At 38.2% G+C, this 24,476-nt stretch overlaps 1 protein-coding gene across 2 annotated transcripts; it reads left to right on the plus strand.

Moving 5' to 3' along the window:
- Positions 1 to 1,029: 1,029 nt before the first annotated feature.
- On the plus strand, positions 1,030 to 24,228 carry trim54 (tripartite motif containing 54). 2 transcript variants are annotated; one of them, XM_038727537.1, is made up of 9 exons: positions 1,032 to 1,527; positions 2,321 to 2,499; positions 6,830 to 7,004; positions 10,650 to 10,745; positions 10,992 to 11,225; positions 14,120 to 14,142; positions 17,644 to 17,768; positions 18,547 to 18,633; positions 21,900 to 24,228. In XM_038727537.1, the coding sequence occupies exons 1-8, from the start codon at positions 1,333 to 1,335 to the stop codon at positions 18,621 to 18,623; spliced, it is 1,104 nt and encodes a 367-aa protein (XP_038583465.1). In that variant the 5' UTR covers positions 1,032 to 1,332; the 3' UTR covers positions 18,624 to 18,633; positions 21,900 to 24,228. The 2 variants fall into 2 exon arrangements, 1 of the variants encoding a protein (XP_038583465.1); XR_005445420.1 differs by lacking the exons at positions 14,120 to 14,142; positions 21,900 to 24,228 and having other exon boundaries at positions 1,030 to 1,527.
- Positions 24,229 to 24,476: the final 248 nt, after the last annotated feature.

The following is a 24,476-nucleotide window of genomic DNA, read 5'->3' on the forward strand; positions in this document are numbered from 1 at the left end:
AAACAAACTAAGCAGATACTACCAGCTAGGCTCTAGACTAACACTATCTGAATGCAAAATCAATCCGATTGATCAGTTTTTCATCAAAGAAACACTACAGAAACTTACTGTGTGCTAAACATTATTGGAACAAACAGTAAAGTCTAACACAGTCCATTGAACTGAACATTAATCGGATAGTTTTGTTATGTTATGTGACTTTGAATACATCTTATCATATATCATATTATTGATTTCAACCACATTATAATATAATAATAATAATAATAATTTTTATTTATAGAGCACTTTTCTAAACAATGTTACAAAGTGCTTTCACAAGAGCAAAGACAATGAAACACCTCAAACAAATAAGATACGCAGTAAAAGCAGGAAGAAACTTAAGAAAATAAAAGTAGTTAAAAGAAAAAAAAAAATTATCACTAACCATCATTCTTTGTTGCTTCATTCTATATGTATTTTTCTTTGAGAACATTATGTCTGAATGTAGTTAGTTTTTACTCAATGCTAAAACACATTAGCTTAAGCTCAGTTTACATAAACAAATAAGTTATTTTTAAGTTTGTAAGCTTAGAAACAAGCCAGAAAACTAATTTAGCAAATCAACCAATATCATAAGAGATAAGCTAATACTAGCTATATAGTTTTGACTTGACTAATCAGACTAAAGGAGATGTTAAGGAGAAAATAGCTAGGTTTTATATAATAAGTTGCATCTGTTTTTCACCATTGTCCTGTGTAGCGAATCCTGTTGTGACAACTAGATGTCTGAGTTGAGAAATGGAGCTAGTTGTTTATGCCGAAGTGCTAATGAACCCAAACATGGTGGCCATAGCTTATGTCACCAAGATGACCCCTTCTTAAGTATCAGACTTCATAAAAACATTATCATTTGAACCCTGATACTGACCACTGTTCTAATCCTCTGCCACGCCCAGACTTTTCAGTGCCCCAGCTGGGAAAATCAGTTTAGAAAGTAACCCAAGCCAGAACAAACTGAGGAGCTAAAAATATCAGCAGTCAACAGTCCGGCTGCTGTGGGACTGAGACAGAGATAGGGGTTAGACAGGCTGGCAGGGGGGTAAAGGGATGGACAGCTGGGGAAAGAGACACTGTGAGAGCTAGAACAGAAGACGGAGAGAAAATACGACTAAAAACCCCATCAACGCCATTTTTTTAGGGTAAAATGCTAGAAATCTACTTCTGGATATAGACCTGTGGGGATATTGAATTGAATTCAAGAAGAAAGATCTAGAAAATCCGCCCATCTTGTGTTTCTCTGCTACTTAACCTCTTCTGTCTTCGTTGACATTTTACTCACCGCCTCTGGACATGATGAACTTGGCTCTCGGCTATAAGCCTCCGTCAGCAGGCAGTTCTGGGCCTGGCGCTGGCAGAGGAGCCACCATGGATAACCTAGAGAAGCAGCTGATCTGCCCAGTCTGCCTGGAGATGTTCTCCAAACCCGTGGTCATCCTGCCCTGCCAGCACAACCTTTGCCGCAAGTGTGCCAACGACATCTTCCAGGTGAGATTGCGTCTGTCTTACAGGGTTACAGCTTGGTTAATTTGAACATTTTCATGCAAACAAATTTCAAGCACCCATGATTATTTCAAATTGATGTGGTATTTTAATGATTGCAAATGAACAGAATCGTCCACCAAAAATCTACACACCTCTGAAAAGTCTGTAGCTTGCTCCAAAACTTGTCGATAGCTTGGGAATGAAAGCTAAATGCAGGTTACAATATATTCCAACAGGAATGTATGTTCAGTGCAAACAAGTTTTATCATAATGTCTCTTTTAACCTGTTAAACCAATCCTGCCACAGAATCCATTTCCATGCTCTATTTCCATGTCCTCAGTGTTTTCTGAACTTTCATTTGACACCTCTTTCCCCACAACAAGTTTTAAAAAGAGAGAACCTAGGAATTGTCCAGGTCCAACATCTGGTTTGCCATGTTTCCAGGCAAGTCACAGAAAGAATTTATGACTAATCATCTAATTTGACACGGTGACCATCTCAAAAGACAAAAATACAGTCTATTGTAGTCTGATCCCAGCATTTACATGTTGTTCAACCAAAAAAACATTGCAACTGCTCCAGTGCTTATCGTCAGCTTAGCCAAAAGACATCCTTATAGGAATCTTCATTTAGGTAGTTGGTTTTTCTCTAGGGGCCATCAATGGACCCTTTTTTATGTTTTTGTTTAAGTGTGAAAATCAGAAAGTGCTTTTGATTATTCTTTTTTTGCTTCTGACAGCATCAAACCCAAATAGATCCACCTTATACATTTTATTCGCTCTTGTCTTTATCCAGTCAATTAACCCTCTGTGGCAGTCCCGCGGCCCCTCCAGCGTGGCTACCAGTGGCAGCCGGTTTCGCTGTCCGTCGTGCCGCCATGAGGTGGTGCTGGACCGCCATGGAATCTACGGTCTGCAAAGGAACCTGCTGGTGGAGAACATCATAGACCTTTACAGACAGCAGGAGTCCTCCAGGTGAGTGTGTATGTGCAGGAGGTAGAGAGGTATAGGGGTAAGAAACTGATAATAAGAAAAAGGGATAACACTTTATTTTAACCCCCTATTTAGCATTTATAAGGACTATATAAAGATTTTATTAATGGTTTATATCTAATCTATTATGTTAAGAATTATTGTATAATGTACAGTATTTGTCTACAATAAGCAAAATAAGATGGAAAAAATACGCTGCATCTGATGATTGAAAGATTTAATTTAATCATCATTTAAAAATTCTCTAAATTCAACAATTAAAGAATGACAGATTGATTCTTACCCCAGTTGTTGTCAGTATGTATGTCAAATATTCCCAACAGGGTTTAGCAAGAAAAGGTCTTTATATAGACTCTGAGGTAAGACCCTGCATGTTGTTGTAGTGATGAGTGACTACCAATAGAGGACAGTATTGTCTTTCTTCAGCTCTATGACTACAGTCTTTCTTTCACAGTAATGTAAACTTGATCTATTCATAATGGATGGTTTGCTCTTGTTTCATTGCAGACAGTAGTTTAACATTTTGAGGCTGATTTAAAAAAATCACAGTAGTCATGACTTCTTGGTAAGTAGTGACAAACTGATACATGCTTAAATTATGAGAAAACATGAATGGATAATTTTTTAAGTCATGGTTGTTTGCTTTTAAATGGTAAAACACTGGGGGTTATTGTCAGTTTTCCTTGTCATTAAGTGTATTGTTACTTTTGCAACAGATTTTGTTGCTGTCAATGGATGAAGAGGTCAAATTGAGCATCAGTTACAACACAGCAGTTATTTTCTGGGGGTAATATTTGATTTGGATATTAATTTTGAAACACTGATGGAAAAAAGTTCTGCTTCCAGTCCTGCTTCCTGCAAATTAAAACCATCTCCTCACCTCTGACCTGTAAAAAGTCATTCTTACCTTCTCCAGACTCGACTACTGTAACTTCCGCCTTTCTGGCATGAACCAGAAGTCACTCTCTCACCTTTAACTAGTTCAAAATCACCAGCTAGGATACTTATTGATCACTTTTAAAGGACATCTGGGTTTGGCCCAAAGCTACATAGCAAACATGTTGACCCCCCATGAGCCAGTTCGCACCTGAGATCCTCACGTGGGGCCCTTCTGGCAGTTCCAAAGTCGAGGCTTAAATCTAAAGGTGACTGTGCTTTTGCCACATCAGGGCCCCCCAGGCTTTGAAACTACCTGCCCGAGGAGATAAGGCTCGCAGAGTCACTGACTTCTTTTGAATCACTTCTTAAAACCCATTTTATAGACTTTCTTTCAGATGATGTCACCTCTGTTTGTTTTATCTGAAGGATGAATTAGTTTATATGCAGGGGTGTAAGACTGAGGGGCAAAGGAGACTGAGTATACAGGCCCTCATGGGAGGACGGCCCACAGAGATAATTAAAAGCGGTGGATGTGGGGAGGAGTCGAGAATGCCTATACACATGGCCCAGGATTTTGTGCTACTCCCCTATTTATACGTATTGAAAGGTGGGAAACAAGTGGATTAATAACATTGCAGATAACTGCTGATGCTTTAACCATGGTAAGTTAGAGTTTTTGCAGGATTAAAAACAAAATAGACAACGTTTTAGTAAGAGGTGACTTAGTAAGAGTGACTTTCCCGTCAGTTGACCAGTCATCACCAGAGATGGATAATTTTAATGTCTCTGTCTTATCTCAGAAGTTAAAGCTCAGAACTTCTAAATTATAATGTTGACCTGTATCTAGCGTGGGAGTTTACCTTCTGTTGCCTTTTTTTGTGTTTTGCTGAGTTGTTACTGCAGGGAGTTGCAGAGATTCAGCAGGGCTGCAGTTTAACATGCTTTGTGAACTAACCTATTTAATAATTAATAACTTTAACTATTAATCTATGCAAGTAAATGGGCAGAATTTGATGAAGTTGGTTATTAGTCAACTAACAACTAAGGCTTACTAAATAAGAAAGGTAGAAGCCTCTTTAGTCCATCTGCTTCTGTTTCATAAGCGTACAGACTTACTACAACTTCACACTCATATTTTTAAGTTATCCTCAGTGTAGATTTGTCTCACTGTGTATTTGTTACTTTCACTCCAAATTAGAAGCTAAACGAGTCACTGGTAAAGAAGAGATATGTTGGCATTCATTAGAGACAGAAGGACAGGAGTCCCCTCATTATCTGTGTGGGCTAAAATAGATGTGACTGTTCACAGTGAGGTTCACAAATGTTTTGTAACTTGTGGTTTCTCATCATTTTGTTTTATGTGTGGAAAAAATTCTCATTACTTAATCATCATTTCTGTCAGAGACACCTACGTCAGAGTACAAAGGAACATTTATTGCATAAATGTTTTGCTTCTGTTGAAAAGGCTTTGTTTTTTTTAGGATGCTCCCTAGTGCCAATGCCACCCCTGTCCCAACTGCATACATGCACCCCTGTGGCTTCCAAACTTGGGACATGGTGTGTGTTCATCTGGCTGTTAATTTCTGCTTGTATGATAATTAAATGTTTGGCATCGTAAGGATCATGTACATTGCAGACTGCCAGTGACAAATCTGTGAGGAAAATGGTGTAAAACCACACAAAAACAGAGGAAAGATAGATGTATAATATCACACTATGGGGTGACTGAGACATTGTGAGTAGTGACACCCTCTTGGTTCCCAAGTGGCAAAGAAACAACAGTGATCTCAGCCAAACTCTTTGCGTAGTTCTTCCATCATCCACTGACGTCAAAATACGTCAGCAATAACAGAAATAAACTAAGCTGGTCTAACAATACAGGCAATGTTGCCAATTCTTGTGGACACTATGCCACTAGTGCATGGGAAACAGATTAAAAAATTGGCCAGATTTTCTTTTAAGTCTTCCTTTAAGGACATCTTAAGCACATTATAAGTGCATTCAAATGATAGCTAGTAGCAAAAGAATAAATATCTCTGGATTATCTTGTAAGTAAAACACTTCTGGGTGTAAAATGCACTAGTTTCTCTTCCTCACCTGAATCTAATCCAAGGTATACAGTATGTCTGCCCGTTGAAGGTACTACACACACTTTTCATTTTTATTTGAACTCTGGAATCCAAAACAAACTTTGGAATTAAACCACATATACTTTTTACTATACGTTTATTTTTATGAGTGATGGGATCCAACATGAACAAACTATTTTTTGCCAAAGTCAGAACAGGTTCACATGAGAAGTTTTCCTTTTTTTAAAAAAAAACAAACTCTCTTACTGGTTTGAAGTGGCCGGGGCTCCATTGGTAGAATCTGATGTCATTGTACTTGTGTGCACCAATCAGATTTTAGCACATTTGAGTAATTTAAAACAATCAGTACTTAATTTCAGTTTAATCCGCTCCACTTCAAAACCACAACACACGACTCTACTTAACTTCATCATGTTACACTACATTTTACTTCAGTCCACTGCATTTCACTTTACTCCCCTTCTGTCACTTCACTTGTCTCTACTTCTCTTCACTCCAGTTTACTTCAACCTACTTTACTTCATACCACTCCACTTTACTTCAGTCCACTCCCCACTTCACTCATTTTCACTCACTTCACTCCACATCACTTGACCCTACAAATCTTCACTCCACTTCACTTTACTTTACTCCACTTCAGAGTACTCCACTGCTTTCCTCCACTTCACATCACTTTACTTCACACCAGTTTACTCTGCAATTCAATCCTTGTCACATGATCTACATCACTTTACTTCCCTTCATTCCACTCCACTTCTTATCACTCCTTTTCACACTGCTCTATTTCACGCCAGCTCACTCCAGTTTTCTCTACAACTACAACTCTTCACTCCTGTTCACTTCACTCCCCTTCACTTTACTCAATTTACTCCTGTGCGCTTCATGGCTTTTCACTCCAGTTTATTTCAACCTACTTTATTTAATGCCACTCCACTTCACTTTACTCCACTCCCCACTTCACTAATTTTCACTCACTCAAACTCCACATCACTAGACTCTACATATTTTCACTTTACTTCACTTCAGTACACATGAGTCTACTCCAAGCATTTCACTTTACACCTCTTTAGTTTACTTCCCTACACTCCACTTCTTATCACTCCAGTTCACTCCTTTTCAATCTGCTCTACTTCATGCCACTCCACTCCATTTTACTTTACACCATTTGACTCAACTCTTCACTCCAGTTCTCTTCTCTCCACTTAATTTACTCCAGTGCACTATGTTCCAGTTTCACTTCACTTTCCCACCCTGTCTCCATCTTGCAAACAGTACATGCATATCAGCTTCATTTTCAAATCCCAGTACTGAAATTCACCGATTATACTTTTTGTCTCCTCCAGGCTTGTGAATATAAAGCCAGAGCAGCGGCAGCTGATGTGTGAAGAACATGAAGAGGAGAAGATTAATATCTACTGCCTGTCCTGTGAGACGCCGACCTGCTCCATGTGCAAAGTGTTTGGAGAACACAAGGACTGTGATGTGGCTCCGCTCAGCAACGTCTATATGAAACAGAAGGTACAGAATCAGCTTTATATTCATTATAACAAAGGGTTGTTTTCTAGCCAGCCACTTTACTCCACTTTACATCACTTAATAATGCCACTTCCATTCACTTATTTTTTTCAAATCACTCCACTCACACTACTCCAGCTCAGTCCAGTTCACTGCACAACCTTTACACTGTTTCTTCATGATCACCTTCATTCCACTCACTTTACTTAAATACACTTTAGTTAAATTCACTTCACTCCTGATTTCCAGTTCACATCACAACACTTTTAACCCATTTCACTTTTCTTCTCTATTCACTCCCTTCTTCTTTAGTTCACTTCACTTTATTCACTCCACTTCATGCCACTCGTTTAAACCTCATCTCACTCCAGTTCACTCTACTCACTTCAGTTCAGTATACTCCTCTTCAGCCCATCTCACTCCCCTCCTTCTTTTACTTTTCTTCACTCTACTGCACTCAACTTCACCTCACTATATAAACACCATTCAATCTCACTTCTAGTTCAATCCACTTTACTCAGCTTCGCTTCATGTCAATCCACTTCACTTCATGTTTCCACTTTACATCATGCCACTCCACTTCCCTTGACACCACTTCCTTCCACTTAATTCTGTCATCTTCACTCTCTACTCATCTCTACTTCACTTTGTTGCATCTCACTTGACATCGCTTCATGTTTTTTCACTACTCCCTACTGCTCTCCACTTCACTTCTGTCCAGTTCACTTCACATCAGTCCGTTTCGCTTCACTGTCAGGGTAAGAACCTACACAAAACCAAAAGATTCTTTCTGAGACATTGTTACTGCTGTGTGTTGGAAGTGAGCAGGAAGTTTTTTGCGCAGCAGAGCTCCAACTGAAGCTAAAGCTTGTTTAAAGGTCATCAAAGAGTGTATACTGTACAATAGTCTAAACTCTAACAATTCTCCAGAAAGTTCATGTGGGTGGGCGACTTTTTATAGGGGATGATGGCCTTTATCTTACATACTTCCTTCTGTTTCTATTTTTAAATCTTTTGTTTTCTCTCTTTCCTTTTCTGTTTGGATCCCAGTATCTCTTTCCTACACACCAAAGCAACACAAATGTAGCACAAAAAGATGCACACTGACCTACCAACCAGTGCAAATACATAATATAAAAGTAGATTACATTTATTTAGCTTTTATCAAAAGTGTCTTGCAGTAAGTGCATACAACCCAAATTCAAATTGCAAGAATCGTGCAATTACATCAACTTCATCAGTTATGCTGAACAGCTTTTTTTTTGTCTTTGTTTATCCCTGAGGGTGGAAGGTGGTTGACTCCGTTGTAGTTGTGCCGCTTGTTTACCAAACTGAAAATGTGTAAATAAAATAATTAATATATTTATTCTGAACTGCTTTAAGTGCTACATTTAGAAACAATGAGAGGTAGAGAAAGAGAAAATAATACTGTATGTATCTGAAATCAGGCCACACCTACACATACAGTACCTGGTCAGTGGTGAAAGAAGTACATATACTGTATGAAGTATTAAGATCTTTTATACTTAAGTACAAATAGCAATATCACAATTTAAAAATACTCTGTTACAATAAAGACTCCTGCATTCAAAATCGCACCAAAGTGTGGATGTAAGTATTAGAGAATTATGTAGAAATAATAAGAAAATGACTTAAAGTAAAAGTGCTCAAAAAGCAGCCAAAATGGGTTCTGTCTGTGTTCCATTATACTATTAGATATTGTTGATGCAGTAACATGTAACCTGCAGTTTTATATTGCTGGGTAGTTTAATTTACTGTTTAACAATGCATTATATTTTAAATGCTTATTATGGGTTTTTAAAATATTAATCTGCAAAGTAACTAGTAACAACACTTACCTAATACATATAGTACACAGTATAACATTTCCCTATGAAATGTAGTTGAGTTCGTATAAAGTAGCATACAAGAAACAGTATAGTAAAGTACAAGAACCCCAGAATTGTACTTAAGTGGAGTACTTGAGTAAATGTACTGAGTTACTTTCCCCCACTGCACCTAGTTATCTAGTAATCTAAAGGTGTGTTACAGGGATTCCAGACATTGCTTTAATCCAACTTCTTCATCAAATATATATAAATAAAACACTGTTAACTCACGCGTGTGAACACACAAAATCACTCAAAGTGCAGCAGTTTTGTCATGCAGATGGCAGCGGCAGTGTCCATCATGTTATTGAGCAGTTGGCTTTGTTGACATTTCAGTGCCGGCCTCTCCATCTCTCACTCTGTCTCTGATTCACTCATCTGAAATTTAGATGAGGTTGAGCAAAGTTCTTGATCCTCCATCTTTATGCAGAGGTTAACCTGAAAAGCAAAAGTTAGTAATTTAATTCAGCCTACATAGAGGTACAAAGAACATTTGTTACACTAATTACACGTTAAATGACACTAAAACTGAACAGAAGCCATAACAAACTAAGAAACAAACATGATGTCACATGATACTCTAAACAGATGCAGCTGGTGACTCATGTTGTTGTGCTTTAGGTGTTGACAGGCTTACTAGCTAGAAAGTACTCAGAGTGCATTCCTTCGGCAACACTGCACACACAGTACATAAAATGACGGACAGGAATACTGATTGGATAAATCTGCTACAGAGATATTCGTACTTTGTTCAAAAAGAAATGCTGCAAAGTTATTCAGACATATTGCCATTTGAATTCACCATGTTGCTGAAGCGCCATCTATAGGCGAATTGTCCTATATGTGTCCAGTAAATTTAGTTACGATTGCATAATGCATTCATGAGTTATAGTGAATATAATATGTACCAAATTTGGTGTAACAGTGATATACAGATTACATATTGGTTTGCTAGTTTATAAAAGTCTCCATCAAGGGTTACCATCAAATGAACTTTGTGGAAGTAATGAAAAAACTTATCTTTAAATTTAAATAGGTGGAAAATCCCCTTTGGCCAGGAGGAAGAGTTTCAAGTAGACTTTCAATAAGAAACAGAAACAGCTTACAGGTGCGGGGACATGATGTGTTTCTGGGGGCATTTATTCAAGATTCCTTTATGGTCATTTCTTCATGTATTTGCATACTAAAAAGAAAAAGGAATACTTTTCCCAAAACTGCAAGTTTTTAATAAAACAATATCAATAATAAAAACAGAAAAAAAGGTTAAAAAACACATACCATGTCACATATAGCTGCTCATCCTTCTGGTGTATTTAAAGTGCAGTTGCGCGGTCCAGTAATTTTACTTGTGAGGTGTCTTAATGCATGACACAGTTTTCAGTTATTTGGTTTCAAGTGACCTTGAGGATATAGGGGTTAAAGGGCGTGCCGGTGTGTTGTGGGCATGTTAGTGGGAGGGGGCACAGTCCATTGATGATTCTGACAGCTTGTGGAAAGAAGGTGTTCAGCATCCTGCTGGACCTTGCACTTATGCTCCTGTAACTCGTACCTGAAGGCAGGAGGGAAAACAGACAATGAGATGGGCGATGAGGGTCTCTGATCATCTATGTGGCTCTGCTGATGCAGTGCTTATTGATCAGAACAATCGTTTAGTTTCATAGAATATAAAGGCATAAATCCTTAACTTTCAATAATTTTCAGAGGAATGTTAGTGGCTGAACTGATGTCAGTGATGTTTAATGATGATGAATGTTTGCAGACTGAGTTGAGCGACGGCATCGCGGTCTTGGTCGCCAGTAACGACCACATCCAGGCAGTCATCTCTCAGATGGAAGAAATCTGCCGCACTACAGAGGTTAGAGACACGCACATGAACAACAAGAAAGGAAAACTGCACGTGGCGAGAGATGTCTAAATCCAGATGTTTTAATAACCCACAAACATTTTCATGATAAAGCAAAAACAAAGAGACACCTTTATGTACATCTACATACACTACACTGAAATGAGGAATTCATTAAACAACACTAGTTTTAATTTAAATACTGTAATACTGTACTGTACTGTTTGTTCAGGTGAGCACTCTTCTTTCTCACCTCAGGAAAATGGTCAGCGACAGAGAGAACATCTGGCTAACCAGTTTGACAGACTGGTGGCCATCTTGGAGGAGCGGAAGCAGGAGCTGGTGGGGCTCATTACCAAACAACAGGACGAAAAACTCAAACACGTTCGATCCCTCATTCGACGGCACAGCGACAACCTGGAGGCCGCAGTGATGCTGGTGGAGTCGGCCATTCAGTCAATGGAGGAGCCACACATGCCTTTGTTTATACAGGTGGGCTCAGATCAGCTGGCTCCTGCAGCCTAAATGAGATGATTGGAGAAACACTCTCCTTTGTTATTTTTAAGATGGTTTTGGGGCATTTAGTGACCCAACTTATCTGAAATTAGCACTTGTTATTTTAAAGGTTAATTCCAATGTATGTTTTAGATACACCCAAAAAATATACCCCCAAAAAAAGATACAGTATTTTGCCCCACAGAATTTCATCAGTGTGGACAAAGCTCTTATTAAAACAGCATGTTGGCCATTATGTGTATTTAATTATCTCTGGGACCAACTACTGCCTTAAATGAAAAATTAAATCACAGCAAATTTAACAGCAGAATTAATACATTTCCTAAAAGAAATTATTACAAAACAGATTTTTAGTGTCTTGTCAAAATTCTCTGCAGGAAAAAGTCTACTTTAGTAGAAGCTTATCTTTTTGTCTTGAATTTAATTTGCATGTTCGGCTTGAGGAAAAGCTTCTGTTGAGGTGCATCAGGGTTGATGTCAAAACTATTTTCTCCTAATCAGACTTTTTTTGATCAGATTTTGTGATCATCAAGGTTACAAAATGTGTATTTTATGATAATTCCCAAACTTCTGAACATTTTTTTAAGGAGCCTAATGTGGTAAAATGATCCTTTTAAATCACAAAATACTGGAGGAAAGTGAAATAATTAGCAGTTACCTATCTCGTGACTGCTCAGACTTATCTTGCCGACTCTCAGTTTGTGAACCACAGCTTTATAAATGTAGGCATCTCAATTTAAATAAACTGTGTGTTTAATAAAATCTAGTCCTATGTACTATGATAGTATTATTATAGTAGAAATTTTTACTTTATTTAAACAAACACACCTCACACTTTACATGCTCCTCCATTTCAGTTTAAGTTTCCTACCGCCCATCAATATTTTCCACAGGTTTCATAAGACAGGATGAACCATGGTCAGTAGTCCCCAGGCAATATCTGTTGCTGCTATTGATGATCAAGGTCTTTATATGCACAGCTGCAGAGTGAGCAGTGAAGCAGGAGCAGTAAGCGCCCCCATCCCCCCAGGGAAGCTCAGTCTCTGGTCCTGCATACCTTAAGACACAGGCAGTATCGTCACACGTGTGACAAAGTCACATAGCTGTAGAGATGATGAGGAGCAGGTCAATCTTTCCGGTGTACTGTATTGATCAACCAACTAATCACATGCACATGTATTTGTATGGGTACAAACATGTTTTGATGGAAAAAAAAACATGCACAGACACATTACAGCCACTGACTTCTAAATCTCTTGTCCTCAGAAGTAGACTTATTTTTAATAGAAGGGTTAAAGTGAAACATCAGTTTGCTTATTTAACTGGCCAATCAGATTATTAGTTAGCGTTTCCCTGTAGGGTTGTAAACAAACAACTGGCATTCCTAGCGTCCTATAACAGCAGCAGTTCACAAAATACTTGATGTTTAATCTCTGTCCGTGTTCATTTACTTTTAACAGTTTAATGCTCAACACTTAAAATGGTGGCATTTGAGTAGTTTTTGTGTACTGAAAATACTAATCTAGGGCTCCAAACTAATGATTATTTCAATGGTTTGTACATAAAATGTCAGTAATTGCTCATCACAGTTTTCCAGAACCCCGTGCCACATCTTCAAATTGCTTGTTTTGTTCAACCAACAGTCCAAAATATATTTACTTTAAAAAGACAGTGCAGTTCTAAAACAAGAATGCAAACAATCAATATTTCCTAAATGAGAGGTCAGCCCTGCTACCTCTAACACACTGGCTAATACTGAGCCTTGTGATTTCGCATGTAAAAGCTCAATCAAACTATGTGTGAGGCCAACGAAGTGCGGTCAGTTCATGACCAGAAGTGAATACGTCTCATCCCATGTTTATAGAATTGAAAAGGGCACAACATGTGGTTTTACTGCACTTGCAGTCTGTACAGTTTTGCACACTTCTGAGAAAGGTCTGTTTAGGCAAAACAAGTGAAAACACTAACTTTGAACCTTCCAACTCTTTGAACCATATCTGCCAACATTGTGTTGCACCTGATATGCCATTTCAACAGAAAATACATCAAATTAGGGCATTTTAAGGCACTCGACAAACCACTTCATTTTGCCCTTTACCTTCTTGAACCTACATAGAATATAATCGTGTTTAACTTACTTTCTTATTATGGCATTGCCAAAAAGAAGGCTCAGTCAGGCATATAATTAATAGTCTAATTAATTGATTAACCAATCAACAGAAAATTAACTAGCAGCAATTATGATAATTGACTTATTTATGTTAAAAATGTCAATCATCCACTGGTTCTAGGGCCTTTATATGTTAGGATTTGCTGCCTTTCTCTGTGCATATCATGTAAAATAAATATTTGTGGGATTTTTAAATGTTGGTCGAACAAAATAAGTGATCTGAATATGTTGCATTGGACCCTCATTTTGTATTTTCAGGACACAAAAGTTACTCAGACACGCCAGGTACAGGTACTATACGTGTCATGTGAGACAAGGAAGTTGTTACTAAATTCAGCATCCTGAGTGCTGATGCAACGTGTCTGCGTCACACTGTCTCCACTGAGGAAAGTTTGTGTTGTGTGTGTGTGTGTGAGAGAGAGAGAAAAAATAAGAGCCTCAGGTGTCGCTGTTTTATGTTCAGCCACATGCTCTGCCAAAGCAGGTGTTAAAGAAGATAGAGTTAGTGGCAGCAGGTAGTAAACGCCATGAGGCCATTCTGGCAGCCGGCAATATTTCTTTAAATCATGTTTTTATTTTGTACAGTGACGTGTCAAATACTTCTGACTGATGTCGTTGGCACAGAGAACTGAAGCACAATGTGATTAATTTTTGTCTCTCTCCTCCTGTCTGTCTGTCTTCTTCACTCTCACACTCACAGAGTGCCAAAGTCATACTGGAAAAGTAAGTGTTGTTTGTGGTGACTGATGAATGATGTGGTCAGACTGTAATAGTTGGATTAGCTTTAAAGGTACTAACTGGGTGTGTTCACTCAAGTACAATTATGAGGTCTTGAGATACTTTAAACTTCTACTTTATGCAATTCAGATAGAAATAATGTACATTACATTTATTTGACACCTATATAGGTACACATTATTTTTTTCCCCCTGGTGTTCACATCTAGATGTGTTAAACAACTCAGGACATATCACCGTTTGTATTAGACCACAGCATTCTTAGGAGAGCAAAAGTAATGGAACCAATCATCTTAATGTAAATAACATTTAATATTTGGTGGCATAACGCTTGCTTGCAATAACTGCCTCAAGCCTGCGACCCAGTGACATCACCACACTGTTGCATTTTTCATTTGTGATGCTATTCCAGGCTTTTACTGCAGCTTCTTTCAGTTCTAGTTTGTTTCTCCCTTCAGTCTCCCCTTAAAGAGGTGAAGTGCAGCTCTATTGGGTTAAGGTCAGGTGAATGACTTGCTCAGTCTGAAACCTTCCACTTTTTCCCCCTGATGAAGTCCTTTGTTTTGTTGGCAGTGTGCTTTGGGTCATTGTCCTGCTGCATGATAAACTTCCTCCCCATTAGTTTCAATGCATTTCTCCGTAAACTGGCAGACAAAATGTTTCTGTCCACTTCTGAATTCATTCTGCTGCGACCATCATCAGTTACATCATCAATAAATATTAATGAGTCTGTTCCAGAAGCAGCCATGCAGGCCCAAGCCAAGACATCACCTCCACCAGGCTTCACAGATGAGCTTGTATGCTTCAGATCATAAGTTCCTTTCTTTCTCCACAATTTGGCCTTTCCATCACTTTGGTAGAGATTAATCTTGGTCTCATCAGTCCATTAGATTGTGTTGCAGAACTTTTGCGGCTCATCTTTGTACTTCTTTGCAAATTTCAATCTGGCCTTCTGATTCTTGCTGCTGATGAGTGGTTTGCATCTTGTGGTGTGGCCTCTATATTTCTGCTCTCTGAGTCTTCCTCCAACAGTGGATTGTGATACCTTCACCCTGCACTGTGGAGGTCGTTGCTGATGTCACTTACTGATGTTTTGGGGGTTTTCTTCACAGCTCTCATGATATTTCTGTCATCAACTGCTGTTGTTTTCCTTGGCCGACCTGTTGGACGTCTGTTGCTCAGTACACCAGTAGTTTCTTTCTTTTTCAGGACATTCCAAATTGTTGTGCTTGCTATGCCCAATGTTTGTCCAATGGCTCTGGTCGATTTTCCTTCTTTTCTCAGCTTGACAATGACTTGCTTTTCTCCCACAGACAGCTCTCTGATCTCCATGTTGGTTTATTCTCTTTAACAGGAAATGCAGTCTTTATAGGTTTGAACCAAGGATGAAAACTTAGACTAGTCATGCAGAGCTATTTATGTTTGGACAATCAACCTAAAAGGCAACACCTGGGCAACAAGAAACATCTGTCAGTCACATGCTCCAATAGTTTTGCTCACTTGAAAAATGTGTGGGTCCAAACAAACGGTGGTATGTCCTGAGTTGTTTAACACATCTAGATTACCACATCTAGAAACTTAAGATCAAATAAAAAGGCAGAGATTAAAGTAGTGGAAAGATAGAAAGTAGATGATAAAGAGAGATAAGTAGATCTTCAGTTGATTTAAAAAAAGAGAGCTTGCCTATCTAATGTAACTGGGGGGTATTCCAGTCTTGTAGCACAGTGTCTAAAACAGTTTCCCTGCTCGTTTTATGGGCTACTTAAGGAACAGTTAAAATACCACCTCCATAGGTCCTAAAGGCTCTTGTTGGTTGATATGGGGTTATCTAACATCACTTGTTAAGTGATTCCTGTAAACAGGAATGGGACAGCCCTAAGCCATCACAGAAGTATGTGAGTATGGACATTGAGATTAGTGAAGTCGGCTATCTGTAAGTGGTGTTGAAAATTTTGCTAAAATGTGAGTTTCAGACAGGCACTTCCAAGCGTCTTCATCACTTGCAGTGTTTCTGCATTTTGTTTTGTTTTCTTACTTTGCAGCATTTTTTTCTAAACACTGTGCATGTGTTTTCTTAAGTTGCACCGTGTTGACCTCTCAGGGTCACCGTATGATCTGGCCATCAATTAACTTCATAGACAAAGCTGAAACTCACAATAATCATATTATAATACAATTAAAGCAAGATTTATTTAGAATATTTATGGATTCCATCCTTGACGTTTTGTCACATTCTGCTTATGTGAATGCATCAGTTTATATATATATATATATATATTTTACAGACCAAAGTAGATATTTACTGTAGATAGGTCCAAATGTAATTGTCTATTTAACAAGGTAAAATCGATTTTATATTCCAAACAAGTTTAATTTAGAAATCACTACAAGTGAATTTGATTTAATTTTTTATGTTCGTTCTGCATCCTTATCCACACATACAGTGACAGTCATGCTGATTGGCTGAAGACGGCCATGATTTCTGTTGAAAACAAAAATACCCCAGACCGCATACTCACCTGGAATAACTAAAAAAAAAATGTATTATTAGTAGTACAATAAACGAGATCCCAAACTTAATTTTTTAAACATGGGCACTAATCATTAGAGCACTGTTTATGTTGAGGAGCATGTAGTAAACAGCACTGTGTTGCCTTGTGGTAACAGACATCAGCTCTGTGTCAGACGTTTAGTCATTTCATATACATTATGCAGCAGATGATCAACCTGTTGACAAGAGATTGAAAAACCAAACAAATCTGTTCTGAATGCTGCCGTCACCAACCGGCCACATGGGGATGAGATGGAGATCACTCAGTGTGTGTGTTTGGTTTGCTGATGGATCGAGCCAATATTGGCCTTTTATTTAACATCAGTAACCTTTGAAATGGACGCTTGCCTGATTAAATATTTAATTTATCGGTACTACACAGGTTGCATATTAGAAGCCTTTAACTTAAAATGAGTCTAGTACACAAACCATCAGCGGCTAAAGTCAGTGTCTGAATCTTACAATGTCTGATTTCATTAAAATGTTTCCAACACAACAGAGGAAAAATGTGTTTCACCCAGGCAGATACAAAATACAGATGAAATAAACCGATCACTAATCTGGGATGTTACAGTCACATGAATATAATGTCTAAATGTTTTCATTTTTATCTAAATGTTTGAAATGTTAATTGTTTTTATTTGCTTGTTTAAAATTTAGGTTATTAAAACGGCTTTCTGCTTGTTGCAGTTGAACTTAACATCAGGGTTTATGCCAGCGTTAGATCTTTAATGACATACAACAGTAATATTGAAACAGGATTTTATTAGGATTGGCTTTTAAACATTTTGCATAAACAGACAAATTAAAATTTTCAAAACACTGTACAAATCACAGCATTCAATTTAACAACCGTAGAGTCAAACTCATCTGACTGGATGCAAACTTTTGAAATTTAACTTGGTTTTATTTTGAAACCTGTGTGTGTTTTGACAGAATGGCAGCGACAGCAAGGGCCTCTGACATTGAGCGTCTGGAGCTCGGTTATGAGAGTATGAGTCACTTCGCCATCGACACCGACGACATCGCCGTCACGCTGATGAACATTGACTTCTGCCCCGGTATGCATGTGGTACAACTCTAAAGTAAAGTGTAGAGACAAGCAGTAGAGCAGGGGAGGCAGATGAACATCCGTATAAAACAGCTGGAAATACAATCATGGCCTGCTTTTCAGAAATTGTACATCAGCAGAGGAAAAACTTTGGATGTAACGACTGGAAGACACATCTTAAGGACATCTCTATAGGTTTTTGTAGCTTGTGATGGGAACTGATTTTTAAAAAAAGTTTGACTACTTAAAGATGTAGTATGGAACTTTTTTCATTCAAGTGTCTAAATAAAGAATTTGTTATATAATTTTGTTGAGTTGTGTACTTACATAATCCCAAACCCAGAGAAATCTGAAATGTTATTTAAGTTTAACGGTACGTTTAATTTAGTACCTGTCAGTGGCGTCATACCCCTTAAAACTGGGTACACTTTTTAGATCTTCCATCAAAAATGTGGAGATAAAATGTCAGCTGTAGTAGCTAACTTTCACTCCTATAAAACATAAGAAATGCCACCCTGAATGAGCGTCTCAGTCAACACCCCACAGCTACACAAAGACCTCCAGGAGGAACAGACAGGATTTCCTTTAGTCTCCAAACACACAGGTTAAATAGATCTGTTTACTGTCCAAACAAAAGTGTGTGCACTGGTATTGATCTCATGGAGTGGACAAAAAGCAGGAACCCACAAGGTAAACCATTACATTAGACTTTGTTTTTAATTAAGGTTAGGGTAAGTCGCCATGGATTCAATATAAGTCAGTGCTCTGTGTCCTCTGTGTGTCTTTAGGTGTGGGAGATGATGGAGAAGAAGATCCTGAAGAAGGAGAAGAAGAGTCAGATCTTGACTTCTGCTCCAGACATTAATACCAAAGAGGTAGCCATTGATTTCAATGACTTAAGTACAAATTCAGAAATTAATAATTATTGATATTCTCTCCCTGTCAACCTTTTTATTGATGAATTGATCAGGGTTTTGCTTGTCTAAGGCATTGTGGTGCGTTTGATTTTGGTTTAGAAAGTGTCAGACTCCTCACATTAGATAATTAGCTTCCAGTGCTCAGTCATCAGCTGGAGAAGAGGTAAAGATCCTGGCGCCTCATTACAGAAACATTTCCCAACTGCTTGTCCTATCTTAACTTAAGTTTCAAAGATAGGAAAAAAACATATCTTCCTATTACAGAAGAAATTCCTAAACTAATGGCTGTGTCTTATCCTATCTCAGACAGTTAGTTAAGAAATGAGCAGCCTTTTAATCATAAAATATTTGTGTTCACATTTCTTCCCCTCTTCATTGTTAGAACCATATAGACCTAACAGCAGTTCTGAATTTAGGAAAGGGTCTATGCCATCCTAACTCTGGATTTCTTAAGAAATTGTTCCATTAGGACGGTTGTGTAATAGTTAAATTTCTCGCCTAAGACAAGATAAGATTTTTTCCTAAATGCTGTCAGGAAACATGTTTCAGTAATACCAAATATCTGGAATGTCATTCTAAACTGAGAGCAGAGAGGATTTCAGACTTTGGATGTTTCTGTAATGTTGCCCCTGGTCTCCTCTTCTATAATATCTTTATAATATTTAGTTTGGTGGACTAATAAGGGAAGATGTTATTTGTTAAACAAAACAATTTTGACCAAAATAAATCTTAAAAGGTCCACTTACTAGCCTTTGAACAGAGACAGAGATTTTTGCTCTCTTTGTTAAACTTATTAAGGATCCCTTTGTGTCATGTAATCTCTCTCTCTCTCTCTCTCTCTCATCTAAATAGAATATCTTACAAATAATAAGTACTTACCTCTCATTTATTAGCCTTAATTACACTGAACAAAATTATAAACCCAACACTTCTGTTTTTGCCCCCATTCATCATGAGCTCAAAGATCTAAGACTTTCTCTATGTACAAAAAAGGCCTATTTCTCTCAAATATTGTTCACAAATCTGTGTCAGTGAGCACTTCTCCTTTGCCGAGATAATCCATCCACCTCACAGGTGTGGCATATCAGACAACATGGGTATTGCACAGGTGTGTCTTAGGCTGGCCGCAATAAAAGGCCACTCAAAAATGTGCAGTTCCATCACACAGCACAACGCCACAGAGGTCGCAAGTTTTGAGGGAGCATGCAGTTGGCATGCTGACTGCAGGAATGTCCACCAGAGCTGTTGCCCGTGAATTGAATGTTCATTTCTTGACGATAAGCCGTCTCCAAAGACGTTTCAGAGAAATTGGCAATACATCCAACCGGCCTCAAAACTGCAGACCATGTGTAACCACACCAGCCCAGGACCTCCACATCCAGCATCTTCACCTCCAAGATCGTCTGAGACCAGCCACCCAGACAGCAACAATCGGTTTGCATAACCAAAGAATTTCTGCACAAACTGTCAGGAACCGTGTCAGGGAAGCTCAGCTGCATGCTTGTCGTCCTCATCGGGGTCTTGACCTGACTGCAACTTCGCACAGCCATTGAAGAGGAGTGGACCAACACTCCACAGGCCACAATCAACAACCTGATCAAGGAGGTGCATGCAAAGGAGATGTGTTACTCTGCATGAGGCAAATGGTCTTCACACCAGATACTCACTTGTTTCCCCCCAATACAGTGCAACTGCACATTTTCGAGTGGCCTTTTATTGTGGCCAGCCTAATGCACACCTGTGCAAATACCCATGCTGTCTGATCAGCACCTTGATATGTCACACCTGTGAGGTGGCTGGATTATCTCGGCAAAGGAGAAGTGCTCACTGACACAGATTTTGACAGATTTGTGAACAATATTTGAAAGAAATAGGCCTTTTGTGTACATAGAGAAAGCCTTAGATCTTTGCGTTCGGCTCATGATGAATGGGGGCAAAAACAAAAGTGTTGCGTTTATAATTTTGTTCGGCGTATATAACAATCATATGTAAATGTTTTACTTTGTTAATTTCACATCAAATAATTGTCTATGGTCTGTAATTATTTGTAAGTCATTTATTTCCTAAGCTGGTCAATGACTATGATTCTTTGAATGAAACTATTAATCTGCTCTTTAAAGGAGTGATACATAGTTTTTTAAACAAGGGTTTTAAATCATCAATCATTTAAGCGACATAAGGAGCCTGAAGACCCTGCAACATCCTTGGTTCACCGACACAGGTGACTTCACTTACGTTGGCCAATAGGACCTCTTCCCAGGACTGCGTGGCCATGTGCAGACTGTGCTTTACTGTTAGGATGAGACAAATAACAACATTATCATTCTTATCAGTACATGGCTTGCTTTTCTCCCATAAACAGCTCTCTGGTCTTCATGTTGGTTTATCCTCTTTAACAGGAAATGCAGTCTTTATAGGTTTGAACCAAGGATGAAAACTTAGACTAGTCATGCAGAGCTATTTAATGTTTGGACAATTAAGCTAAAAGGCAACACCTGGGCAACAAGAAACAACTGTCAGTCACATGTTCCAATAATTTTGCTCACTTGAAAAATGTGTGGGTTCAAACAGAGGGTGGTATATCCTGAGTTGTTTAACACATCTAGATGTGAATACCACAAAATGAGAGCTGAAATTCTGAACTCTCGTACTCATACTTTTGATCTTAAAATGTCTTCAGTGAACAACAAAAACAAAGGCATTTGGACTGTATATGGCACATTACAGCTTTACTTGTGATGTCTTATAAGCGTGAACTACATTGATACATATTGTCAGTGTTTCAATGAACATCCTGCAGACACAAGTTTGGAAAAATGAAAAAGAAAGCTCTTTACCGACGGCTCTCAAACTGAAGCAGTGCAAATGTGTCAGAGCCTGTTTATAGATGTTCTTGTTGCTCTGCTGATTAATTATAATATTTGGAAATGTGCACAGTCTGAAGTCAGCAGCAGTTCGTACAGAGGGGATGTGTGAAATCATATCTAACGAGACCACTTACGTAAAGAGTGAAGGATTCCCCTCATCCACTCAGGAAGGAGACAGCATCAGTGCATTCATGCTGACTCAGTCAAAGGCGGCAACAACAACAGCATCCTCCTCCGTGCTGTATTTGTGTGGCGTGGGTACATTAGGCAGAGCAGCTGGAGAGTCACTGGTGATTGTTTAGACGTGGGATGATGACACTGATCTCATGATATTTCATCTTTTGTTCTTTACTCAAGGTCCTTACTGTAGTCCTGAGGAAATGTAAAACAGAGACGGACGTAGAGGTTTAGCATAATCCTCCTGAAGAAATCCACACAGTGTCCAAAAGTGAATTTAGCCACAGCGGACATGAAACAACAAAGACAACAGGAAAAACAACAACAATCCATATGATTTAAATCATACCATATGCACGATCAGTCAGTTTCCTCCTGCAGCAGTCCAGATGCGGGAAGATTGACGTTGCCAGATTTTAGCCTCCCACATTGTTGCTTTTTGTTCACTAAAAAAAGCCAGTGTATTGTGTATAAATAGATCTCTCTATGTATATCTTACAGGAAACCTATACAGTGGATTTAGCAATGTATTCTATGTTGTGGGAGGGAAAGTAAAAAGATTTTGTTCACATGTATTTTTCTTCAGGATATAAAGCCCTTATATAGCTTTCTGTCACAATGTTTTCTAAAGGCTTCAGTAAAGACTACAGTTTTAGGCATTTTGTCAGTTTTATAATTCTTTTCAGATGTAAAAAAAAAAAAAAAGACAGTGTGGGGATTAAAGTCAGTGAGATGGAAATGGTTTATTTGCAAGTAGAGTCATTTTTAAACAGGACAATTTTGCAACTCAGAACAGGTGTTAAATTTTGTACAATTCCTGGGACACACTGTAGATTTTCCTCTTCATATTTCAAACTAATAAATTAAAGTGCTAAAAAATACGGAAGAATGACAATACCAGTGAACAGGATGTAAAACTGAAATAGTGGGCAGATAAGCTCATTACTGTAGTATTGCAAATGATGAAGACTGCTGGATAGATTTTGGGTTGTTGTGTATGACCAAAACAACCCATATGAACATTTTCTGCCACGTCTGTGGTGAAGGTTTAAACACCTGCCACTACTTGGTTAAAGGATAAGTCTGGGGATTTTGTGCATCATCTTATTGTCAACCAATCCTATTAAAAAATAATGCTACAATTAATTGATCCTTCTGTTATCTGTGTATCCACAGCCTGATATTATTTGTGTCAGAGCTCTATTGTTGTCCAAAAACTATTAAAAACACACCAATGAGCAATGCTGCCATAAATACTCACTAGAACACCAAATGTGCATTAATCCATGTACCAAATGTTAGCATGCTAACATGCCAAAATAAGACAGTGTGGTAAACATTACACCTGCTCATATTTGTCATTGTGAGCATGTCAGCATGCTGATATGAGCACTTAGCTCAAAGTCGGTTCTTTGAGCTAAATGATAACATTGGCATGCTATGCTCCAACCATGCTAACTGCTATGCTGTTATAGTCTGTCTAAAAATGACACTATATAGTTTTGACCCCGTTAAAATAAAATAAAAAGATGTATGTCTTCAGGAGGAATCCGTAGGCTTGGGACTAAGTGGGACAAGTGCTAGGGAAGTCAGAAAGTACTGAGGATATTGAACGCATTGTTGTTTTTAGTCTTTCCATAAGATTTGTTGACGATAAGGAAATATAGAATAATGCCAGACTTATCCTTTCAGGTTAAGGATTAAAATAAACCAAGATTGACTGTTAGTAGGAGAACCAACATTAACATAAGCAGGTGTAAACATTTGAATAAGGAGCTAATGTTATATTTATGGAGAGGACAGTCTCATCCATGAGATATCCGTGATGGGGGATGTTAGGGCATTGGCTGTGATGAACAGGTGCTGATTTACAAAGAGAAGTTAATCTCTCACCTGGACACTATATCTGACGCTGGGATCAGTCAGGGCTCTGTCAGCCGGTTCATAGTGAATCATGAGTGACACAGATAATTGATCGTGTTTCTCCTTTGCTAGCCATGGCATTGATTTTTTTCAAAATTTACTTTTAAGCTTAGCTCAAAAATTTATTATTGATCTGTTTACCTGTCATGGGTTGGGCTCTGATAGTTGTTTCTAGGTCAAAAAGGGATTTTGGGGTTTGGCTTTTGAACACTTTCCCATCTAAGGAACACGTATATATTTATAACATTTTAAAAACATTTTCATAAAAATGTCTCAGTCAGATATAGTCAAGATATGTGTTTAATTCCTATGCATGTGATGTTTTTATTCTTCTTTTAATACACATTTAAACTTTTCCCCAATTGTTTTTATTCTTTCTGATTGCATGTCTTCTTCCTGTGAAATAACTTTTTTTCTACTTTGATAATAATCACTATTAACTGCACAGGTGTTTGTTTTATTGTGCACTTTGATCATGTAGTTTGGGGTTTTGTAAATACAAAATATGATTTGTACTCTTCTATATAATGTTACTGAAGCACAGATATATATATATATTACTGTACTTGATTTTGTATCAGGTTAAAGCCTTTAAAGTAAAGCGTTTGTTGCACTGAGAATCTCTCTGCTCTTGTTTCTGTGTTTAAAGAATGCTAACACACAAGTTTGTCATTGCTCTGATCTACATAGAGAAGAGGGTGATAAGGCAGAAGAATCACCAACACACCCACAGTTTAGACTGAGTCATAGAAACAAAGGACCCAGAGGCCATTTTGACTTCTGTGTTTGTTTCTTCTCTCTTATCTGTTTCAACAACTTGAACACCGTAAACTG

The sequence above is a fragment of the Micropterus salmoides genome, unplaced genomic scaffold (genome assembly GCF_014851395.1).
Source record: "Micropterus salmoides isolate LMB-PRFRI ecotype aquatic unplaced genomic scaffold, ASM1485139v1 Ms_hic_scaffold_18, whole genome shotgun sequence".
Taxonomy (NCBI): domain Eukaryota; kingdom Metazoa; phylum Chordata; class Actinopteri; order Centrarchiformes; family Centrarchidae; genus Micropterus; species Micropterus salmoides.

Excerpts from the sequence above, each read along its gene's own strand:
- trim54 (XM_038727537.1), top strand. The coding sequence starts at position 1,333 with ATGATGAACTTGGCTCTCGGCTATAAGCCTCCGTCAGCAGGCAGTTCT. Across the intron at positions 10,746-10,991 it reads AAATCTGCCGCACTACAGAG|GAAAATGGTCAGCGACAGAG; the intron begins GTTAGAGACACG and ends TTCTCACCTCAG. Across the intron at positions 14,143-17,643 it reads GCCAAAGTCATACTGGAAAA|AATGGCAGCGACAGCAAGGG; the intron begins GTAAGTGTTGTT and ends GTGTTTTGACAG.